General features: G+C 44.0%; 1 protein-coding gene across 1 annotated transcript in view; it reads left to right on the top strand.

Moving 5' to 3' along the window:
* Positions 1-9,833, top strand: part of tssc4 (tumor suppressing subtransferable candidate 4) — a 16,383-nt gene extending 6,550 nt beyond the window's left edge. Inside the window, exons 2-3 of the mRNA XM_043706115.1 lie at positions 1,702-1,774; positions 8,387-9,833. Coding sequence (XP_043562050.1) covers positions 8,466-9,557 — 1,092 coding nt within the window. The 5' untranslated portion in view covers positions 1,702-1,774; positions 8,387-8,465 and the 3' untranslated portion in view covers positions 9,558-9,833. The remainder of the gene's footprint in view (positions 1-1,701; positions 1,775-8,386) is intronic.
* Positions 9,834-14,354: the final 4,521 nt, after the last annotated feature.

Genomic DNA, 14,354 nt, shown 5'->3' with positions numbered 1-14,354 from the left:
ACACTAGCTTTCGGAGCGACGTTCCTTCATCAGGTGATTGTGGAGGGCTCGATCGTAACACAGAATTTATAGAAAAAATTTGGAGTGTGATGTAACTGAAATTATACATATTCTTCAATGTATAATTTCAGTTACATCACACTGCAAATTTTTGCTATAAATTCTGTGTTACGATCGAGCCCTCCACAATCACCTGATGAAGGAGCGTCGCTCCGAAAGCTAGTGTGCTTCCAATTAAACCTGTTGGACTATAACCTAGTGTTGTGTGATTTTTAACTAAATGAAAAAGTGTGTCTATAAATTTGAATAACATTAAAACTTGAGCCAATATACGTTGGTATTCTGCTGTTGGCATTCTACTAGAAACTAATCATTTATCGTGAGCACTTGGCACAAAATTATGGTTTATACATGAGATCACAATCCAAAAGATCTTTTTCAGAGATGAACATGCTAAAGGTTATGTGTATTTGTCACTACTGGCATAAAAAGATTAAATCCTTCCAGGGAAAATTGGACAAAGCCAAATAGTTCCTTGAAAGTAGAGTCGCAGGTAGCATAGGATAGTGAAGAAGGTGTTTGGTATGCATTCCTTTATTGGTCAGAGTATTGAGTACAGGGGTTAGGAGGTCATTTTGCAGCTATACATGACATTGGTTAGGCCACTTTTGGAATATTATATGCAATTCTGATCTCCTTTCTAAAGGGAGGATGTTGTGAAACTTGAAAGGGTTCAGAAAAGATTTGCAAGGATGTTGCCAGGGTTGGAGGATTTGAGCTATATGGAAAGTTTGAACAGGCTGGGGCTATTTTCCATGGAGCATCAGAGGCTGAGGGGTGACCTTATAGAGGTTTACAAAATTATGAGGGGCATGGATAAAATAAATAGACAAAGTCTTTTCCCTGGGGAAGCGGAGTCCAGAACTAGAGGGCATAGGTTTAGGGTGAAAGGGGAAAGATATAAAAGAGACCTAAGGGGTAACATTTTCATGCAGAGGGTGGTACGTGTATGGAATGAGCTGCCATAGGACGTGGTGGAGGCTGGTACAATTGCAACATTTAAAAGGCATCTGGATGCTTATATGAATAGGAAGGGTTTGGAGGGATATGGGCCGGGTGCTGGCAGTAGATGAAATTAGGTTGGAATATCTGGTCGGCATGGACGAGTTGGACCGAAGGGTCTGTTTCCGTGCTGTACATCTGTGACTGTAAAACAACAACAAAATGCACCATGTTCAGTTCTGATAAGATCATCAATCTGGCTCCACAGATGGTGTCAGAACTGCTGAGTACTTTATTTCCAGTACTTTCTGTTTTTGTTTAAGAAATTGCCCTACTTTATTTGTATTCCAAACCACTTGGCAACAAACTACTTTGCAATGAATTAAGTATTATGTATTGGAAAACAAACAACTGAGATAAGTGACTAAATAATTGATTGTTGATTGTGTTCATTGAGGAGGATGCAAATGCCTAGTTTCTGGTGCAGCTCTGCTTGGAATAGTGTCTTAGATTCTTTAATATGTGCCAGAAATGTTGGTTCAGCAGGGTATTTTGATGTTTGAAACTGCAAAGAGCAATAGAAAATAGGAAGTTCAAAACACAAATTCTTCCTAAATCTAAAATTTGAGAGATATTGTGCGGCTGATTAAAAACAATTAAAGTGCTAAGTTTAGTGCTTCTGATGTTTTCTTTCGACAGGGTGTGTGAGCTTAGAACTCTGGTAGCTTTGACAGACCGGGAAGGAGGAAAATTGATTCAGTCTCAGAATAAGGTAAGCCTTGATCAGTAGTTTTCCCTTTTATCTATTTATAGATACTAGAGGGAATTATGTGGCAGCACCTTATCTATCCTGAAATTAACTGGCTGTGTTTAGATTAGGTTAGATTAGATTCCCTACAGTGTGGAAACAGGTCCTTTGGCCCAACAAGTCCACACCGACTTTCCAAAGAGTAACCTACCGAGACCCATTTCCCTCTGACTTATGTACCTAACACTAAGGGCAATTTAGCATGGCCAATTCACCTGACCTTTACATCTTTGGACTGTGGGATGAAATCGGAGCATCCGGAGGAAACCCACGCAAACACGGGGAGAATGTGCAAACTCCATGCAGACGGTCGCCTGAGGCTGGAATCGAACCTGGGTGCTGATGCTCTTTAGGAATTACAGCTTTTCACTCACTCAACAATAGGTATAGAATAATGTAATTCCATGAAAGTGCTGTTAGTATAAGACATCTTTACATAGATCCATTTATCAAAACTATAATACAACACCATCTGATCCAACAAAAATTAATTTTTCTTTCCAAATTTTTTGCCAGACTCCTACAGCATAATCCTTGATTTATCAGATTGTCAAAAATACTTTAATTCTAGTAATGTGGAGGATATATTCTGGGAGTATAAATCATTTCCACTCGTCAATTAATGGAATACTGTTTTTAGTAAATGTAACAGATATGATATTGTACCAGTTTTAAGTACCATGATCTACCAATCCTTCGAGATGGTAGTAGGTTTGGAAAGTGCTGTCTGAAATGCCTTACTGTGCGTCAGTAGTGAAGGGAATGAATGTTTAACAAGGTGCAATTGAAGCAAGCAAGCTGCTTTTACCTAGATAGTGTCAAGCGTCTTAAGTATTGTTGCAGGCAAGAGGGGATCATTCCATCATATCCCTGACATGTGCCTTGTGGATGATGGACAGGCTTTGGAGAGTCAGGAGGTGAATTATTCATTGCAGAATTCCTGGCATCTGACCTGCTCTTGTAGTCTCAGTATTTGTAAGGCTAGTCCATTGCAGTCTCTGGTCCATGGTAAGCCTCCAGGAAGTTGTTGGTGAGGGAATCAGTGATGGTAATACCATTGAATGTCAAGGAGTGATGGTTAGATTCTCTTGTTGCGGATGGCAATGCCGGGGTACATGTGTGTCATGAATGTTACTTGCCACTTGGCATCTCAAGCCTGGATTTGTTCAGGTCTTTCTGTATTTGGACATAGCTTCAGTACCTGAGGAGTTGCAAATCTGCTGAATATAGTGCCACCATGAGTGAACTTCTCCACTTTTGACTTTATTATGGAGGGAAGGTCATTAAGCTGAGATGGCTGGGCCTAAAACACTACCCTGAGTAACTCCTACAAAGATATTGTGGAGCTCAGATGACGGGCCTCCAACAACCACATAAATATCTTCCTTTAGGCTCATATGACTCTAACCAATAGACAGCCCCTCCGAATTTCCATTGATTCTTTATTTTACGAGGACTCCTTGATGCCACACTTGGTCAACTGTGGATTTGGCATCAAGGGATCTCTCCTCTGTAGTTCAGCTCTTTTGTCCATGTTTGAATCAAAGCTGTAATGAATCAGGAGCTGAGTGGTCCTGGAAAAACTTAAATGAATTTTCATTGAACAGGTTTTTGTGAAACTGCTTGACAGCACTATTGAAACCCCTTATATCGCTTTACTGATGAACATGAGCAAATAGATGGATCAGTAATTGACAGATTTGGATTTGTCCTTTTTTGCATCTTGTGTGTTTGGGCAATTTTCTACATTATCTGATAGATACAGCCATTGTAGCTGTAGTGGAACAACTTGGATATGGATGTACCAAGTTCTGGAACTGTTAATGCTGGAATGTTGTCATTGAGAATAAGGATATTGTGAAACTTCCTCTTCCAATGAGCTGTTAAATTGTTCACCTCTATTCATAACTGGATGTGGTCCTGCACGGTCCGTTGAACCAGGGTTGATGCCCTGGATAATGGAAGATATATTGGACCATGAGGTTGTAGGTTGCGTTGAAGTATAATCTGCTGTGGCTGATGGCCCACAGTTCCTTGTAATTGTCCAGTCCTGAGTCTTTAGATCTGTCCGTGGCCATTTAGCATGGCAGATGGAAGCTACCTAAATGGGACTTTGACTCCATGAGGGCTGTACCGTGGTCACTCCTTCCAGTACTATCACAGACAGATGCGTCTGCAACAACCAGATTGGTGAGAGTGAAGTCAAGTACTTTCTGTCTTTTGGTTCCTTCTCTCATCCTCTTGTGTGTGTTCTCGTTCTCTCATTTTCTCTCGTTCTCTTGTTTTTTTCTTGTTCTCTCATTTTCTTTCTCTCTCTCTCGTTCTCTCTGTCTTGTTCTCTCTCTCTCTCTCCCTCTCTCTCTCTCTCCCTCTCTCTCTCTCCCTCTCTCTCTGTGTCTTCCTCTCTCTCTCGCTCTCTCACTCGTGTTCTCTCGCTCTCTCACTCGTGTTCTCTCGCTCTCTCACTCGTGTTCTCTCGCTCTCTCACTCGTGTTCTCTCGCTCTCTCACTCGTGTTCTCTCGCTCTCTCACTCGTGTTCTCTCGCTCTCTCACTCGTGTTCTCTCGCTCTCTCACTCGTGTTCTCTCGCTCTCTCACTCGTGTTCTCTCGCTCTCTCACTCGTGTTCTCTCGCTCTCTCACTCGTGTTCTCTCGCTCTCTCACTCGTGTTCTCTCGCTCTCTCACTCGTGTTCTCTCGCTCTCTCACTCGTGTTCTCTCGCTCTCTCACTCGTGTTCTCTCGCTCTCTCACTCGTGTTCTCTCGCTCTCTCACTCGTGTTCTCTCGCTCTCTCACTCGTGTTCTCTCGCTCTCTCACTCGTGTTCTCTCGCTCTCTCACTCGTGTTCTCTCGCTCTCTCACTCGTGTTCTCTCGCTCTCTCACTCGTGTTCTCTCGCTCTCTCACTCGTGTTCTCTCGCTCTCTCACTCGTGTTCTCTCGCTCTCTCACTCGTGTTCTCTCGCTCTCTCACTCGTGTTCTCTCGCTCTCTCACTCGTGTTCTCTCGCTCTCTCACTCGTGTTCTCTCGCTCTCTCACTCGTGTTCTCTCGCTCTCTCACTCGTGTTCTCTCGCTCTCTCACTCGTGTTCTCTCGCTCTCTCACTCGTGTTCTCTCGCTCTCTCACTCGTGTTCTCTCGCTCTCTCACTCGTGTTCTCTCGCTCTCTCACTCGTGTTCTCTCGCTCTCTCACTCGTGTTCTCTCGCTCTCTCACTCGTGTTCTCTCGCTCTCTCACTCGTGTTCTCTCGCTCTCTCACTCGTGTTCTCTCGCTCTCTCACTCGTGTTCTCTCGCTCTCTCACTCGTGTTCTCTCGCTCTCTCACTCGTGTTCTCTCGCTCTCTCACTCGTGTTCTCTCGCTCTCTCACTCGTGTTCTCTCGCTCTCTCACTCGTGTTCTCTCGCTCTCTCACTCGTGTTCTCTCGCTCTCTCACTCGTGTTCTCTCGCTCTCTCACTCGTGTTCTCTCGCTCTCTCACTCGTGTTCTCTCGCTCTCTCACTCGTGTTCTCTCGCTCTCTCACTCGTGTTCTCTCGCTCTCTCACTCGTGTTCTCTCGCTCTCTCACTCGTGTTCTCTCGCTCTCTCACTCGTGTTCTCTCGCTCTCTCACTCGTGTTCTCTCGCTCTCTCACTCGTGTTCTCTCGCTCTCTCACTCGTGTTCTCTCGCTCTCTCACTCGTGTTCTCTCGCTCTCTCACTCGTGTTCTCTCGCTCTCTCACTCGTGTTCTCTCGCTCTCTCACTCGTGTTCTCTCGCTCTCTCACTCGTGTTCTCTCGCTCTCTCACTCGTGTTCTCTCGCTCTCTCACTCGTGTTCTCTCGCTCTCTCACTCGTGTTCTCTCGCTCTCTCACTCGTGTTCTCTCGCTCTCTCACTCGTGTTCTCTCGCTCTCTCACTCGTGTTCTCTCGCTCTCTCACTCGTGTTCTCTCGCTCTCTCACTCGTGTTCTCTCGCTCTCTCACTCGTGTTCTCTCGCTCTCTCACTCGTGTTCTCTCGCTCTCTCACTCGTGTTCTCTCGCTCTCTCACTCGTGTTCTCTCGCTCTCTCACTCGTGTTCTCTCGCTCTCTCACTCGTGTTCTCTCGCTCTCTCACTCGTGTTCTCTCGCTCTCTCACTCGTGTTCTCTCGCTCTCTCTCTCGTGTTCTCTCGCTCTCTCACTCGTGTTCGCTCGCTCTCTCACTCGTGTTCGCTCGCTCTCTCACTCGTGTTCGCTCGCTCTCTCACTCGTGTTCGCTCGCTCTCTCACTCGTGTTCGCTCGCTCTCTCACTCGTGTTCGCTCGCTCTCTCACTCGTGTTCGCTCGCTCTCTCACTCGTGTTCGCTCGCTCTCTCACTCGTGTTCGCTCGCTCTCTCACTCGTGTTCGCTCGCTCTCTCACTCGTGTTCGCTCGCTCTCTCACTCGTGTTCGCTCGCTCTCTCACTCGTGTTCGCTCGCTCTCTCACTCGTGTTCGCTCGCTCTCTCTCTCATTCTGTTTCTCATGATCTCACACTCCCTTTTCTCGCTCGTTCGCTCATTCACTCTTGCTCATTCTCTCTCAGGCACGCTCGCGTTCTCGTTACCTCGCTCTCACCCTCTTGCTCGCTCTCACCCTCGCTCGATTGCTCTCATCCTCTCGCTTTCTCCCTCACTCTCGTTCTCTCCCTCATTCACTCTCGTCCTCTTGCTCGCTCTCGTCCTCTCCCTAGCTGACTCTCATTTTCTCTCTCTAGCTCAGTCTCATGCTTGCCCTCGCTCGTTCTCGCCCTCATTTGCTCTCGCGCTCTGATTTGCTCTCATTCTCTCGCTTGCTCTGGTTCTCTCCCTCGCTCGCTCTGGTTCTCTCCCTCACTCGCTCATCCTCTGGCTAACTTGCTCTTGTCCTCTCATTGTCATTCTCTCGCTCGCTCTCATCGTCGCTCGCTCTAGTGCTCTCTCTCGCTTTCTCACGTTCTCTCCCTCGCTGGCTCTCGTTTTCTCTCCCTCACTCGCTCTCGTTTTCTCTCCCTCGCTCGCTCATGTGCTCGCCCTCACTCGCTCTTGTTCTCTTGCTTGCACTCATCCTTTCCCTCACTCACTCTTGTTCTCGTCCTCTCCCTCACTTGCTCTCGCTCACTCTCATCCTCTCGCTCACTTGTTCTCGTCCTCTCGCTTGATCGCTCTCGTCCGCTTGCTCGCTGTCGTTTGCTCTCGTTCTCTCTCCCTTGCTCGCTCTTGTGCTCTCGCTCTCTCGCACGCTCTCATGCTCGCTCAGTTCTCTCCCTCTCGAATGCTCGCTCTCCTCTCGTCCTCTCGCTCGCTCTCGTTCTCTCCCTCGCTCGCTCTTATTCTTTCCCTTGTCCTCTTTCATTCTCTCCCTCTTGCTCACTTGCTCTCATCTGCTCATTGTCATTCTCTCTCTCGCTCGCTCTCGTGCTTGCTCGCTCGCTCTTGTCCTCTCCCTGGCTCTCGGCCCCTCACTTGCTCTCGTCCGCTCGCTCTCATCCTCTCGCTCTCACTTGTTCTAGTGCCCGCTCTCGTTCCCACCCTCGCCCGCTGTCGTTCCCACCCTCTCGCCCACTCTTGTTCTCTCCCTTGCTCGCTCTTGTTCTCTCGCTCTCGCTTGATCTAATGCTCTCTCGCTTGCTCCCTCTCGCTCTTGTCCTCTCGATCTCGCTCCTGTCGTTCCCACCCTCTCGCCCACTCTTGTTCTCTCCCTTGCTCGCTCTTGTTCTCTCGCTCTCGCTTGATCTAATGCTCTCTCGCTTGCTCCCTCTCGCTCTTGTCCTCTCGATCTCGCTCCCGTGCTCTGGCTCGCTCTCCCTCACTTGCTCTTGTTCTCTCCCACGCTCGCTTTCATTCTCTTTCTTGCGCGCTCTCACGCCCTTGCTGTCGTCCCCTCCCTTGCTCTCGTTCTCCCCCTCACTCGCTCACTGTTCACTTCAAGAAAAGGAAGGTTTTTCAGAAGTGTGGGTATGCACACTTGCACCATTATACAGAGTTAATACTAATGGACAAACTGGGGGAATGAAGTAAAATTCTTAATGTGGTCAAGATAGCTTTGGAGGCTAGTGGTTTACTGTGGTATTTTAAAAATACTATGAATAAAATGATGCTGAACTGACCCAGGTGCCTTTGATTACTCTGAATGTTAACCCCTACTTAATCATTGTTATTTAGCTAACTGCACAGAATCACCCAGGTTCAGTTAAACTCCTTAATTGGTGGTAAGCAGTTCACCAGTTTTAAATGGAGTTCTCATTTTTCTGTGAAGGTGCTCAGATAAAATAAAATAAATTACATATTTCTGGTTAAGTAACCGTATCAACCAATTACCAGTTTGATTTTGATAATGATCTTATGCTTCCAGTACACAAGATTTTATTACATAGCAAAATAGTAAGTTCCCAACATTTAACAATAAACTAGATCTGACTTCATTGTACTGTCTTTGTTTAAGGTTTGATGATTCATATTGATTTTATATTGAAATATTGCTCTTAGTAGAATATTTTCAAGAGATATGATGCACTGCTTTATAAAAGCTTGTGTTCTTCAAGTTCCTTTAGCTACTTATTCTTTTACTGTGTACTCCTGTTGTGTGTTTTTTGACCAGGCTGAGAGTTCCTTGGACATCTGGAAGCAACTGTTTGCTGCAGTGCCATCTGAGGAAAACGCTCCTTTATTGCAATAAAATGTCGGACAGAGAAAACAACATGATTTCCACAGATGTCTGGCTTTTAAAAGGTTCAGATCATGAAACCAGGATATCCAGTGATACAGAATCACTCAGTGACAGTGACACTGACTCTGAGACCAATCTGCAATCGTTCAATTCTTTGTCACCTCTTAGAGAATCTGATGCAGATTCCTGGTCCGCAGATGGCTCACTTACTGAAGGAATTGAACCACAGTGTGACTACCTGTCTAATCATTCTTTATCTGTTGTTGGAAACAGACCACCATCACAATTGTTTCAGCTGCGAGGAACTAGTTCCAGCTTCTCCTTTCGTAGTCAGAATATATTTAGTGGCTTAGAGAATGTAGTAACATTTGATGCATCTCATCCCAGGGACACCAACCTTGTTGACAGTGAATCTAAGCATCCACCAAATCCAGCTCCTTCTCTCAGAAAACCGACAGCAGGATCTCCTCCAGGAATTCAGACCACTTCTTCTGCAAAGAGGCATGTTATTGGGGAGCCCCCCAGAGGAAAACAGAGTAAGAAAGCACAGTTTGTCCCAGACTACCTTTTGCATCCTGAACGCTGGACCAAGTATAATCTGGAGGAAATTCCTGAAACTAGCAATAAGAAGAATACAATGGTGGCATTTGAGTTCATGGACAGCTTAAATAAACAGAGAAACAAAAAGTCCAAAGTGGACCTGGATGAAAGCTTCACTTCCTGTTTTAAACAGGAGTCTGATAATGTTTCTGGTAAAATCCTATTCTCCAAACCATTGAAACCAACCAGCGGCAAGACAGATGGTGTAGAAATGACAGAACAAGAAGCTCCTATTGTGGTCAGGAAGCAGGCAAAGAAAATGGGACTGAATCCAGAGGGACCTGGGCAAGTGGATTTGGCACACCTTGATTATGGTGAAATGAATGAAGTGGAAGATATGAAAGCATGGTGGCATGAAAAAGATGCAGAGGATCCAGTGAAAGATGGAAAACAAGAGTCTACAGGGCAGAATGTGCATGAGTCAGTGGTATTTCATAGTGGAAGAAAGAGAAATCGAAAGAATATTCGAATGAAATGTGGTAAAGATAGTGAAGATAACTAATGTAGTTAGTTTGATCCCAAGGCTGCTGACGTTTTTAAATCAGTAATTTAGCAATAAGTTTTAGTTGAATTTAACATCTGCAGCTGCAGCTACTTTGACTAAATGCATGTGTTTAACACTTTACTGTTAATTACATTAAATTGAGGGATGACTGGGGAACAGATATTGTGTGTCCTTGGTGTCAAACTGTAACTACATCAAGGAAAAAAAAGTTATATTCTGGTGTGTAGTGAGGTAATATGTATACCATTAATAAAGACTTTGTTATCTTTTAAATGCTGTGCCCATTTTGTAAATAAGCAATGTAATTTTGAAACTCTTGGGCTATAAGAGTTGAATAAAGATTACATGAGCTCCTATTCGGTAACATATTGTAGTTGAGAATGGGGTAACAGATGAAAACTTTGTATATTATATATGCACAGACTGCACCTATCCACCTCTAGATAAGAGTCACAATTCCAATCAAAAATATCAAAACCAAGGCTGGAAGTTAAAAATATTGAAATCGTTTCAATGGGTAATGTTTGGCTGTGACTGGAAAATCGGGCTTTTAACCTTGTTGGAAACATTGTTGGATTCTTGATCACAAGATCTGACGGTAATATCTACAAATGTGACTGTGTATTTTTGAATGAGTATCTGTGCTTGAGATCAGCTGGTTTATAATATGTTTGATGAGTTAGCAGAGCATTGGTGAGCAGATGAAAGCCAAAAGCGGGGAAGAAGGAAAGCCGTAAATGAGTGAACAATTCATAAGGTGCAAGGAGCTTTACTTCCACCAATAACTAATAGAAACTAATAAAGTGCATCAGTAACTAAGAGTATTGTTAAAATGTAAATTTCCCTTATCACCAACATTTAAAAAAACTAACTCACGATCATTACTGGGTGCAACGTCCCAATATCCAAACTGTAATTTGTAGTAATTCTTTAGTTTGTACGTAACTGTTGGTTGAAGCAACTTGATATCCTCTCTGTAACTAATAACCCTGCAAACCACTGATTCTCACTGAAACAACAGCAAGAATACCTGTGTGCTGAGAGTTGTCAGTCCCCAGATTTCATTTATCCCTTTACTGTCTGCTCTGTTCAAAAGTACAGATCATGTAGCATCTGCCACTCTCAACTTCGTTAAAAATATTGATCTCAATTTGTCATTTTGTGTTTTTATTATAGATTTCAGCATTTTCTATATGTTACTGCATAGTGCAAGGCAGTGTTGTAATTTTTGATTGCACACACATTTGTATTATCTATGATACGCTACCTTCTGAGCCACAGCAGCTGCACTGTGTGGGGGATGAATGGGGATAAAGGGGTTCTTTTCAGGATGACAGCCAGTGACTAGTGGAGTTCCAAGGGTCAGTGCTTGAACCACACTATGATCTGGACAAAAGAACTGATGCAGATGACAAAGATAGGTGAAAGTACAGATAGTGTTTGAAGTGGGAAAGCTGCAGAGGACTTGGACCGACTAGGAGAGTGGGCAAAGAAGTGGCAGATGGAATACAATGTGAGAAAGTGTGAGGTCATGCATTTTGTTGGGAAGAATAGAAGCATGGACCGACTAGGAGAGTGGGCAAAGAAGTGGCAGATGGAATACAATGTGGGAAAGTGTGAGGTCATGCATTTTGTTGGGAAGAATAGAAGCATGGACTATTTTCTCAAAGGGAAAGGCTTCGGAAATTTGAAGCACTTAGGGACTTAGTCCTATTTTAGAATGCTCTTGAAAGATAACCGTTCATTTAGCAGTTAGAAAGGCAAATGCAATGTTAGCATTCATTTTGAAAGGATTACAATATGAGAGGGATGTGCTGTTGAGTTGTATAAGACTTTGGTCAGACTGCATTTGGAATATTGTGAGCAGTTTTTGGCTCCATGTCAAAGACTCTGGAGGGGATCCAGAGGAGGTTCATGAGCATTATCCTGGGAATGAAGGGCTAGTCATATGAAGAGTGGTTGAGGACTCTGGGTCTGTACTCCGTGGAATTTAGGAGGATAATGGGGGATCTCACTGAAACTTCACGAATACTGAGAGGACTGGAGCCAGTGAATGTGTAAAAGATGTTTCTACTTGTTGAATAGACCATGACCCAAAGGCACAGTCAAGTGAAGGGATGACTCTTATAACTGAGATGAAAAGGAATTTGTTCAGTCAGAGGGTGGTGAATCTATGGAACTCATTGCAGCAGAAGGATGTAGAGGCTAAGTCATTGAGTGTCTTTAAGACAGAGATTGTAGGTACTTGATTAGTAAGGGGATAAAGGGTTACAAGGAGAAGGCAAGGATTGAGAAACATATCAGCCATAATCAAGTGGCAGAGCAGACTTGCTGGGCTGAATGGCCTAATTCTGTTCCTCTATCTTATGGTTATAACAAGTTAATATAACTCCCTGCAGGATCTTTTTTGACTTTTGAGCTTGTGATTTCATTGTTTTTTGACCTGAATCAACGAACAAATATGTGCAGGTTAGGTGAATTGGCCATGCTAAATTGCCCATAGTGTTCAGGGATATATAGGTTAGGTGCATTAGTCAGGGGTAAATGTAGGTTAATAGGGTAGGGAAATAGTTCTGAGTGGATTATTCTTCGGAGGGTCGGTGTGGACTTGTTGGGCCGAAGGGCTTGCTTCCACACTGTAGCGATTCTATAATACTATGAATTAATCTAATGGAAGAGAGTCTGAGAATTGAATAAAAACATTCCACAATTAAAAACAAGTACTACAAAAGAATCAAGAAGGAGCACATTGAATCATAACCATAAGGAGTTCTAGAGGACTAGCTGAAGATATGGGTGCTAACAGCAAAGCAGAGAGGAGTGAAGCACATAAAGGAAGAACCAGAGTTGAGAATAAACCCTTTAGATTCCATGATTTTGAACAAATGACACTTTCAATGTTCAGATAGAAATACCAAATATACTACATGGAGTCATAGAGATGTACAGCATGAAAACAGACTCATCTGTCCAACTCATTCGTGCCGACCAGATATCTTAAATTAATCTAGAGCCTTTTGGCCGATATCCCCCTTCCTATTCATATACCCATCCATGTTGTAATTGTACCAGCCTCCACCCACTTCCTTTGGCAGCTCATTCCATACATGCACCACTCTCTGCTTTAAAAAGTTCCCCTTTAGGTCCCTTTTAAGTCTTTTGTCTCTCACCTTAAACCTACGCCCTCTACTTTTGGACTCTCCCATGGTAAATATGATAATAGACTGTGATTAAACATCTGTAGTGCATATCAAATAGTAAATGTGATCATGAAAGAACCCACAGATTTCTAAGTAACTTCCTCTAGACATTAATGCCATTGTGGGTCATTAAATCTCATCAAACTTCACAAGGAATTACAATTCTACACTTCCAACTTGAAACCCCTTCATGAGCTGCTTCATCTTGGACTGCCTCAACAACTGCTCCCGTTAGAACATTACAGTGCAGTACAGGCCCTTCGGCTCGCGGATGTTGTGCTGACCTGTGAAACCAATCTGAAGCCCATCTAACTTATATTATTCCATTTTCGTCCATGTGCCTATCCAAGACCATTTGAATGCCTTTAAAGTTGGTGAGTCTACTACTGTTGCAGGTAGTGTGTTCCACGCCCCTATTACTCTAAGTAAAGAAACTACCTCTGATATCTGTGCTATATCTATCATCCCTCAATTTAAAGCTATGTCCCTTGTGCCAGCCATTGCCATCCGAGGAAAAAGGTACTCACTGTCCACCCTATCTAACCCTCTGATTAGCTTAAATATCTCAAGTCACCTCTCAACCTTCTTATCTCTAACGAAAACAGCCTCAAGACCCTCAGCGTTTCCTCAAAAGACATTCCCTCCATACCAGGCAACATCCTAGTCAATCTCCTCTGAACCCCTTCCAATCCTTCCTATAATGCAGTGACCAGAACTGTATGCAATACTCCAAGTGCGGCCGCACCAGAGTTTTGTACAGCTGCAGCATGAACTCATGTTTCTGAAACTCAATCCCTCTACCACTAAGAGCTAACACACCATATGTCTTCTTAACAACGCTATCAACCTGGGTGGCAACTTTCAAGGATCTCTGTACATGGACACCGAGATCTCTCTGGTCATCTACACTACCAAAAATCTTACCATTAGCCCAGTACTCTTTATTCTTGTTGCTCCTTCCAAAATGAATCACCTCACACTTGTCCGCATTGAACTCCATTTGGCACTTCTCAACCCAGCTCTGCAGTTTATGTATGTTCCTCTGTAACTTACAGCATCCTTTGTCGCTATCCACAACACTACCGACCTTAGTGCCATCTGCAAATTTACAAACCCATCCTTCTATGTCCTCATCCAGCAGTGGACCCAAACAGATCCTTGTGGTACATCACTAGTAAGCGAGCTCCAGATGAATATTTTCCATCAACCACCACCCTCTTCTTTCAGTCAATTTCTGATCCAAACCATTAAATCACCATCAATTCCATTTCTTTGTATTTTGTGCAATAGCCTACCGCGAGGAACCTTATCAAATGCCTTACTGAAATCCACATACACCACATCAACCACTTTACCCTCATCCACTTGTTTGGTCACCATCTCAACTCAGTAAGGTTTGTGAGACACGACCTACTCTTCACAAAACGGTGTTGACTATCCCTAATCAACTTATTCCTTTCTAGATGATTATAAATCCTATCTCTTATAACCCTTTCCAACACCTTGCCCACAACTGAAGTAAAGCTCACTGGGTTGTCTCTACTCCCCTTCTTGAACAAAGGAACAACATTTGCAAGCCTCCAGTCATCTGGCA

Source organism: Chiloscyllium plagiosum, chromosome 16 (assembly GCF_004010195.1).
Source record: "Chiloscyllium plagiosum isolate BGI_BamShark_2017 chromosome 16, ASM401019v2, whole genome shotgun sequence".
Classification (NCBI taxonomy): domain Eukaryota; kingdom Metazoa; phylum Chordata; class Chondrichthyes; order Orectolobiformes; family Hemiscylliidae; genus Chiloscyllium; species Chiloscyllium plagiosum.
Note: the sequence above shows the minus strand (reverse complement) of the source record. Positions and strands in the feature narration are given on the sequence as shown.